The 10,119-nt window shown below is 40.6% G+C and overlaps 1 protein-coding gene across 1 annotated transcript in view; it reads right to left on the minus strand.

Moving 5' to 3' along the window:
• Positions 1-10,119, minus strand: part of LOC122549511 (golgin subfamily A member 4-like) — a 188,897-nt gene that overhangs the window by 103,793 nt on the left and 74,985 nt on the right. Inside the window, 1 exon segment of the mRNA XM_043689370.1 lies at positions 3,111-3,194. Coding sequence (XP_043545305.1) covers positions 3,111-3,194 — 84 coding nt within the window.

The following is a 10,119-nucleotide window of genomic DNA, read 5'->3' on the forward strand; positions in this document are numbered from 1 at the left end:
GTTTAAAATTAACAATTTATCTACCAATACCATTCATAGAAGAGATTTTCAAACTTCTCCTAGCCTCTTGTACAGAAATGCTGCCGAGGTTGTGGTACAGTTCTAATATCACTCTCTCTGGACCACAAAGCCCAGGTTCAAGTCCCATTTGCTCTCAAGATGCATCACAACATCGCCCAACAAGTTGATTGTAAGATATTGAGAAATTTCACTCAAACGTTATCGGGTTCTAATACTGACACAAAGATTCTATCCTAGACCTCTCAAACAGAACAAATCGATACTATTCATCTCACCTCTTGGTCTCTCAGAATATTGAGAGTCATGGATTTTAACGGCATGGCAAGAGGTCCTTCAGCCTATCATGTCCTTCAGACATCGACTATCCATCTATTTTAAACCTATTTTTCACCACTTGACTTATAGCCTTGTATGCTATGGTGATTCAAGTGCTCATCTAAATAATTCTTAAACATCTTGAGGGTTTGACAAAATATTTGTGTGGGTTCAGTCATTTATGGAAATGTGGAGACATTAATCTAGATTCTGGGCCATCATCAGTCAGAACTTGTGTCAAGTCAGGCTGCGGAATTTGAGCAGTGAATATCAAGGGTGCTCATCAGGGGACAATCCATACTTTGTTGTGCAAAGTGAAAAACTCAAGTCTGGGAATGGGACACTGTGGTAATAATTACAAAATGGCCACTCTAAACGTGAGTACAGGATCTGATACAACACCGGATGAGTTTAGATACTGCAGGAGGGTGGAGGAGGTTTTACATCACCTTCAATGGATGGACAATGGATAGCTAACATGGCACAGCAATGTGGTAAAGCCAAGGGCTGAAGGGAAAACTGAGGATATTAACTGCCAACTAAACTGCCCAATGGTAACACGGAAAACCTGAAAGAGTTAACAGTGACAAAAAATGGGAGATGAAGGATCAGTGGGGGGGCAAAAATGACTGAAGTGGAGCCTGGAATTCACTCACAAGAATGACATCTGAATAGCATGCGCTCTTCAAACCAACCTTATATGTTCAATAAGTAAGAAAAATGGCTGTCAATATATTCACACTGGGAGGACTAAGGTCTCTTTTGTTTTGACTTTGGACACAGGGTGTATATGTTTGTTAATAAATTTCAGTCATCACCCATCCCTGAATGTGTGTGCACTCTCTTGCTCATTACATGGTAAACGACTCTTTGCTTTCATAAAAATGTACATTCCTGAATGATCATGTGGTCATATACACAAGATATCCTTAAGTCTAGAACATGACTGCAGGCAAAGCCTTATTGCAAGGCATTCACATTACCTTTGGCATCTGTGAACTGTTCATTAAAGACCTAAGTCTTAGATTAACTTATGTACCTAAATGTTGGAAGATCTCTCAAGTCTACTGCTTTCCAAGTGGCTTCTCAAAGATGAGCAATGCCTCACCAACATTACTTCTATCTGCCTTGGGACATATCGAAAAGCTTAATGTTTGACTGAGAGCCAGAGAGACACATTGTTCATATGCTTGCAACTGATTGTGTTGAGTTTGAAAGGAAATTGAAAACAACAGCTGCATCAAAGACAACTTTTGAGACACTGGTTTGTAAGGAGATGCTATTATGGATTGTCTTTAAATTGTTCTAAGTTAGAAAACCATTTTATTTTTCAAGAAAAACCCATACTTGGTTTTAACTAAGTTTAACTAAGAAACATCATGATAAAGTTAAAGTTGGGTCAATATAATGAAGTATAGTAAATAAGATGAGGGAACTACAGACATAGATTGCCATTTGGAAATATGATACTGTGACGCTACATATTGATAACAAGCGATCATACAGTCATTATTAAGGGAAACTTTGACTGACAGAATGTACACTGGGACTGTGGTAGCATAAAGGATGGATTGCTCAGAGGGGAGGTGAACCTACACATAAGATAAGCAAAGAGGGATTATGAGAAAAAAATGGCAACCAACATAAAAGGGTAATTTCAAAATCTTCTATAGGCACATAAACACTAAGAAAATGTTAAAAGGATTAGTAGGGCACCTGAGGGACTAAAAAGGGGATTTACACCGGAGGCAAGAGATACAAGTGAGGTGTTAAGTTAATACTTTGCACCTATCTGTCAAGGAGATAGATGCTAACTTGACCATGGCGACAAAGAGGAAACGCTGTGACTAGAAGAATTCAAAATTGATGAAGAGAAACTGTTAAATAGAATAGCGTAAAGTTGTGAGGATATCAGGGCTGAATGAAGAGAGTGAGAGTTGAAATTACTGGCTTTAATCTTTCAGACTACCCTAAACTCAGGAAAGGTGCCAGGGGACCTGTACATGAATAAGGATTAGCTTGGCAATTACAGGGCTAGCTAGTTTAACTTCAACACTGAGGAAATTTCGAGAAATAATTATTTAAGGTATGATTATGAGTTACAGGGAAAAAGGTGAGTTAATTAGAGATTTTTCAAGGGTTTCTAAAGGGGAAATTATATTTAACAAACTTGCTGGAGATTTTTTAAAAGGGGCAAGAGAACGTAGATCAATAGGATTGATACGCTGGACACTGACTTTTATAGGACATTCAATACATTTCCATGTAAGACTCATGAGAGAAGTTACCACACATGGAATAAAGGATAGGAGCAATGCAGATCAGAGGAAACAGAAGTTCAGAGAAAGAGTTCTAAGGAGTTAAAAGAAAACTGACTTTTTCTACAGGTGCTGCATGAATGGTTGAGCATTAACAATTTTCAAATTTGTTTCCAGATTTCCAGCAAGTGTAATAGTATGTTTAAGAAAAAAGCACACTTGAAATTTATCGAAGGAAAATAAACCTCTATGCAATGGAACTTGCACTCTGTTTCTAATCTTTATTTAAGAAAGTTATCCATAAACATCAATGAAACCGTAATAGAAATAGTGTAATATTGTGTGCTAGCAGGGACCAATGCACTTCACAGAAGTAAATTGACTATTTCACTTTACTATGCTGACAAACCACAGACTGGGTCAGTTCTGTAGCAAAGCATAACATTCAAAATTTAGCTGTTTCTGTTTTCCTGCAGTTTGAGATATGCCACTCACCTTATCTACAGTACTGCTCACCTTATCTTGTTCCAACTGTTCAATTAAGTTCTTTGCATCTCGGAGCTGAGTGATTAGTTTTGTTTTTTCGGCAGTGTGTAGATCCTGAAGAAAATAAACAGTATGAATAGGCATTCATTATCATTCGATGACTGTTTCGGTGTGGCTGCATGCTCTCATCCTGACCTGGAAAAATTCATAAACTTCGCTTCCAGTTTCCATCCCTCCATCACCTTCACCTGGTCCATCTCCGACATTTGCCTTCCTTTCCTTGACCTTTCTGTCTCCATTTCTGGCAATAGTCTATCCACTAATATCCATTACAAGCGCACTGACTCCCACAGCTATCTGGACTACAGCCCTTCTCACCCTACGTTCTGTAAGGACTCTATACCTTTCTCTCAGCTCCTTCGTCTCCGCCGCATTTGTTCCGATGAGGCCACTTTCCAAAGTGGTGCTCTTAATATGTGCTCCTTCTTCTCCAACCGTGGCTTCCCACCTACAGTTGTTGATAGGGCTCTCAACAGCGTGCGGTCCATCTCCCGCGCCACGACCCTCACCCCCTCTCTTCCCTCCCAGAACAAGGATAGGGTCCCTCTTGTTCTCACTTTTCACCCCACCAGTCTTCACATACAAAGAGTAATCCTCCGCCATTTTCACCAACTCCAACACAACGCCACCACTAAACACATTTTCCATTCCCTCCCCCTATCTGCATTCTGCAGAGATCGCTCCCTCCCTCCGGGACAACCTCGTCCACTCCTCCATCAGACCTAACACCTCTCCCATCACACACGGCACCTTCCCATGCAATCGCAGAAGATGCAAAACCTGCCCCTTTACCCCTTCCATGCTCACCATCCAAGGCCCCAAACACTCATTTCAGATTAAGCAGCTTTTCACTTGTACTTCTTTCAATTTGGTCTATTGCATTCGTTGCTCCCAATGTGGTCTCCTCTATATCGGACAGACAAAACGCCGACTGGGTGATCGCTTTGCTGAGCACCTTCGGTCTGTACGCAATCAGGTCCTGGACCTTCCCGTGGCTAGCTACTTCAACACACAATCCTGCTCCCATACCCACATGTCTGTCCTTGGCCTGCTGCAATGTTCCAGTGAAGCTCAATGCAAACTGGAGGAACAGCATCTCATCTTCCGACGAGGCACGTTACAGCCTGCCGGTCTCAACATTGAATTCAACAACTTCAGATGATTATCCCATCTCGACCCCTCTGTTTTCATTCTGCTCAGTAATTTTATTTCATTTATTTTATTTATCCTTTTAAAAATTTTTTTTCACTGTCTGTACCTCTTTTTTCTTGATTGTCTCTCTTTCTCTCGATCGCCACTCTCTCATCACCCTTTTCCTCTCCTCTTCCCCCTTTGCTACCCTTCTCCCCCGTTTTCCATTTTGCCTCTGCTTCACCCATCCCCCACATATTTTGTCACATAGCACTGGCTTCAGCCTTGGTCATTCACAGCCCCTAATCTCCCTATAATCTCTCTATGCACTATCATTATCACCTCTTTATTGCTACCTTTGCTTCTGGAGCCATGACTCACCTTCTCTCAGCCTCGTATAAATACCTCCCTATTTCTCCCATTTTTTAGCTTTGACAAAGGATCAGTCTCTCCTTACAGATGCTGCCAGACCTGCTGAGATTTTCCAGCATTTTCTCTTTTGGTTTCACATTCCAGCATCCGCAGTACTTTGCTTTTACCCATTATCATGTCTCTGTTAAACAGGGCAGAACTTGCAGCACAACAACAGGGAATTCAGCCAACTGGTCCATAAGACCATAAGACATAGGAGTGGAAGTAAGGCCATTCGGCCTTAATTTTCTCACCATTTAGAAAGTAGTCTATGCTTTTATTCTTTTTGCCAAAGTGCAAGACCTCGCACTTGCTCACGTTAAATTCCATCAGCCATTTCCTGGACCACTCTCCCAACCTGTCTAGATCCTTCTGTAGCCTCCCCACTTCCTCAGTACTACCTGCCTGTCCACCTAACTTCGTATCATCGGCAAACTTCGCTAGAATGCCCCCGGTTCCCTCATCCAAATCATTAATAGATAATGCGAACAGGTGTGGCCCCAGCACCGAACCCTGCGAGACACCGCTCGTCACCGGCTGCCATTCTGAAAAAGAACCTTTTATCCCAACTCTCTGCCTTCTGTTAGACAGCCAATCCTCAATCCATCCGAGCAGCTCACCTCGAACACCATGGGCCCTCACCTTGCTCAGCAGCCTTATCAAAGGCCTTTTGAAAGTCTAGACAGACCACATCCACTGGTTTCCCTGGTCTAACCTACTTGTTACCTCTTCAAAAAATTCCAACAGGTTTGTCAGGCATGACCTCCCTTTACTAAATCCATGTTGACTTGTTCTAATCAGACTCTGCTCTTCCAAGAATTTAGAAACCTCATCCTTAATGATGGATTCTAGAATTTTACCAACAACCGAGGTTAAGCTGATTGGCCTATAATTTTCCATCTTTTGCCTTGATCCTTTCTTGAACAAGGGGGTTACAACAGCCATCTTCCAATCATCCGGGACCTTTCCTGACTCCAGTGACTCTTGAAAGATCTCAACCAATGCCTCTGCTATTTCCTCAGCCACCTCTCTCAGAATTCTAGGGTGTATCTCATCGGGGCCAGGAGATTTATCAATTTTAAGACTTTTTAACTTTTCTAGCACTCTCTCTTTCGTAATGGCAACCATACTCAACTCAGCTCCGCGACACCCTTTAATTTTTGGGATATTACTCATGTCTTCCACTGTGAAAACTGACGCAAAGTACTTGTTAAGTTCTCCTGCTATTTCCCTATCTCCTATCACTAGGCTTCCTGCATCAGTTTGAAGTGGCCCAATGTCTACTTTTGCCTGTCGTTTGTTTCTTATGTACTGAAAGAAACTTTTACTATTATTTCTAATATTACTAGCCAACGTTGTATTCCTCACAAGCTACTTCCTCCCCTATTATCTAACTTATGGCAAATCACCCTTCTTTTCTCTCATGTACTGAACCAACTTCCCATAATGCCTGAATACTCAAAATACGTTTTGTTTTAAAATGAGGACCAGGGAAATTTGAAAAGAGAATGCAATAAACAACATTTAAGTGGATTTTAACAAAGTAGTTAACAAGCATCAGAAAAAAGTTTAAAAATACATGGCTCATGGATCAGCACTACAAAGATAGTGCAGGGACTAATTGAACTTGATGTCACAGTAGATCCACGAGACATACTTTTGGTGCTGGGGAAACATGCACATATTACACGAGCTGTGGAAATCCTACTACCTTTCTGCCCAACCCTATGACATTGTCATAATACGGCAGCTGATTCTTTAAAAATAAATTTTACAAATACATAATTACAGGTCAATTGAGCCAACTATCCAAAGCAATTCAATGGATAATGAAAAAAAAGCAAAATGCTGCAGATGTTGGTGATCTGCAATAAAAACACAAACTGTTGGCGAAACTTCCCAGGTTTGTTGGCATCTCCAAGAGAGAAGCAGAGTTACAGTTTCAAGTCCAATGACTCCTCTTCTTTAAAACTGCAGAGTTGAGGAAGAAACATTCTTCATCAGATCGTACTCTGCCCAGTTAACACTGGCAGACAGGCAGGAGTGGACAGTCTGTTTTTGAAACGATACAATTTTGAACTTTCCTGTTTAGCCTCACAATCCTTCTTGCCCACATCCTTGCTTACCGAATAAGGGCTGACTTAACAGGCTCTGCACTCAAACTCTTTTCTTTATGGGACTGCTTTAGCCATTACCAAGTTCAGTCACTCGAATACAGCTAAATGAAAGGGCTTCTTTGAAATTAAATATCAAAAGGATCCACTGGATTGGAAAAGATGTGCAGAACACCAAAGGAACACAAATATAAGGAATAAATACTGAGAACTATAGAAAGGAAATTACAAAAATCTTGGAAGGAATATGAATGCCAACATTAAAGAGTTTTCACGCAAGTCAAGAGGGTGACTACAGCCAATGTATGTCCCTTACAGGCGGACATGTACTTAAAAAAAAAATCAGGAAATGGCAGACTTGTTAATCATTGCTTTTATTTGGTTTTCAGAACAGAAGCTGCTGGTAAGGGGCTGGGGACATGAAAATTAAAAAGAACTTACTAAATTCAATGCAAGTTTGAAAAAGTAATGGAAAAACTAATAAGACTAAAGATGGACAAATCTTCAGGACATGGTGGTTTCCATACAAGGGTGTTAAAGGAGGTGGGAAGTTGTAGATACTTCAATCATGATGTTCCAAAATCCTCTTGAATGAGAGATTTGTCCTTGGATTTGAAAATAATTAAGTGACAATGGCAATTTATGAAAGATGAAGAGAAAAATTTCAGCCCTTTATTCTAAGGTCCTTTGTGAGAAAGTTATGATAATTTGTTATTCAGAACAGAATTGAACAGATTAATTAAAAATGGGCTGATCAGCAATAATCAGGATGGATTTGTTTTTGGTTAGAACGTGACCAAGAAACCTAATTAACTATTTAAGGGTGGTAATAAATAGTTTAGGGATAGGATTTAACATTATTTATATGGCCTTATGAAAAGCATTTGCTCGTTAATTCTTTTATGCCTAAAATGTGGATAGGGTTTCCCTGGTATTGGAAGGATGTTGTGAAACTTGAAAGGCTTCAGAAAAGATTAACAAGAATGTTGCCAGGGTTGCAGGGTTTGAGCTCTGGGCAGACGCAGAAGAGGCAGGGGGAATTTTCCCTAGAATGTCGGAGGCTGAGGGGTGACCTTAAATAGGGTTTATAAAATCATGACGGTATGGATAGGATAAATAGATAAAAGTCTTTTCCTTGAGGTCAGGGAGTCGAAAACTAGATGGCATCTGTTTAAGTAATATGAAAGGTGAAAGATTGAAAAGGGATCGGGGGCAACTTTGTTTTAACGCAGAGGGTGGTGCATGTATGGAATGAGCTGCCAGAGGAAGTGGTGGAGGCTGGTACAATTACAGCATTTAAAAGGCACCTGGATGGGTATATGATTGGAAAGTTTAAGAGGGGTATGAGCCAAGTGGGACTAGATTTATTTAGGATATCTGGTCGGCATGGACAAGTTGGACTGAAGGGTCTGTTTCTGTGCTGTATATCTCCATGACTCTGAATCAGCAGAAAACCCAAACACTCAAAATTTGGAGGCATGTCAGGCTGAACATCAAAAGGACTCTAAGAGCCTCGTATACACAATATTTGTTTAATATGCTCAAAATGTTAGCAGCTGGTTTTCATTAAAAAACACATCTGAACCTGTAGACCTTTAAAATATGTATTTTCCTATATCTTTCAAACTGACATTCTATGAGAAGTCCAAAAATAAGTAGATCATGTGCATCGATCATTGAACTTGGCAGGACATATTAAAAGAATAGTTAGTGAAACATATAGAATCTGGGATTTCTTAAATAGAAGTTGTACTTTATCTTCATAAGGCTTGGATTAACCAAGTCTTGCTTCCATTCTGGTCACTGCACTTTAGAAAGATCCCGGAAGATCCTTGAGGAGGCACAAAAATTACCAGAATGGCTGCTTTTACAAGGGAATTGTGCTGCAAGGTTAAGTTAGAGAATTTAGGACTCTTGTTGGAGCAAAGGTGATGGAGGGAGATTTGTTAGAGGTGTATAAGATTGAATAACTTAAACAAAGAAAAGCTGTTCCCGTTATAATGTAATGGTGGTCTAAAAACAAGGGAACACAGACTTAAGGATTTGGACGAATGTCACAGGATGGATATGTAGAAGGTCTGTCTTTTACACAATAAATTGTATTGACATCAAACTCTTTGCCTATGAGGGTGGAGGAATTGGAAAGAAGGAATAATCTCAAAACAAAATTGGACCAGCACTTAAATTCAACTTCCAGTGCTGCAGGGATGAGACTGTGACTGCGACACCATTTGCTTTACAGAGAGGCAACATTGACCTGTTGAGTCAAATGGCCTCCTTTTCCGGTGTTATAATCATTATGAGAAACAATACTTTAAAAGTACAAACTGCAGCTGAGTAGCCTTTTACAAACAGCTAACCACCGTTGGATGGCAAAAAGTCTGCACACCTGGTTCGAGGTGCAAGACAGTCAGGCAGTAAAGTTTATTGTAGCATTTGTCAGTCAGTGTGAAGGAAGGAAATAAATATTACAATGGAATTCTGAATAAATGGAAATATTTTTGCATTGGACAAGATCTTCCAATTATGTGTCATCCGATTGCCCAATAACTCGGGTTGCACAAGGAGCACAAGATTAACACAATTGTTTTTGGAAAACAAATCAATTTCAGTTCTGAGCCAAGTGTTAAATATCCAATGACATCTGGACTTGAAGTCCTTTCAGCATATATTAGAATCAGAGAGATGTACAGCATGGAAACAAACCCTTCAGTCCATGCCGACCAGATATCCCAACCCAATCTAGTCCCACCTGTCAGCACCCAGCCCATATCCCTCCAAAACCATCCTATTCATATTCACATCAGAATGCCTTTAAAATGTTGCAATTGTACCAGCCTCCACCACTTTCTCTGGCAGCTCATTCCATAGACGTACTACTCTCGGTGTGAAAAAGTTGCCCCTTAGGTCTCTTTTATGTCTTTCCCCTCTCACTCTTAACCTATGCTCTCTAGTTCTGGACTCCCCGACCCCAGGGAAAAGACTTTGTCTGTTTATCCTATCCATGCCCCTCATGATTTTGTAAACCTCTATAAGGTCACCCCTCAGCCTCCGACGCTCCAGGGAAAACAGCCACAGCCTGTTCAGCCTCTCCTTGTAGCTCAAATCCTCCAACCCTGGCAATATCCTTGTAAATCTTTTCTGGACCCTTTCAGGTTTCACAACATCTTTCCGATCGGAAGGAGACCAGAATTGCACACAATATTGCAACAGTGGCCTAACCAATGTCCTGTACAGATGCAACATGACCTCCTAACTCCTGTACTCAATACTCTGACCAATAAATGAAAGCATACCAAACGCCTTCTTCACTATCCTATCTA

This window comes from Chiloscyllium plagiosum, chromosome 4, assembly GCF_004010195.1.
Source record: "Chiloscyllium plagiosum isolate BGI_BamShark_2017 chromosome 4, ASM401019v2, whole genome shotgun sequence".
NCBI lineage: Eukaryota > Metazoa > Chordata > Chondrichthyes > Orectolobiformes > Hemiscylliidae > Chiloscyllium > Chiloscyllium plagiosum.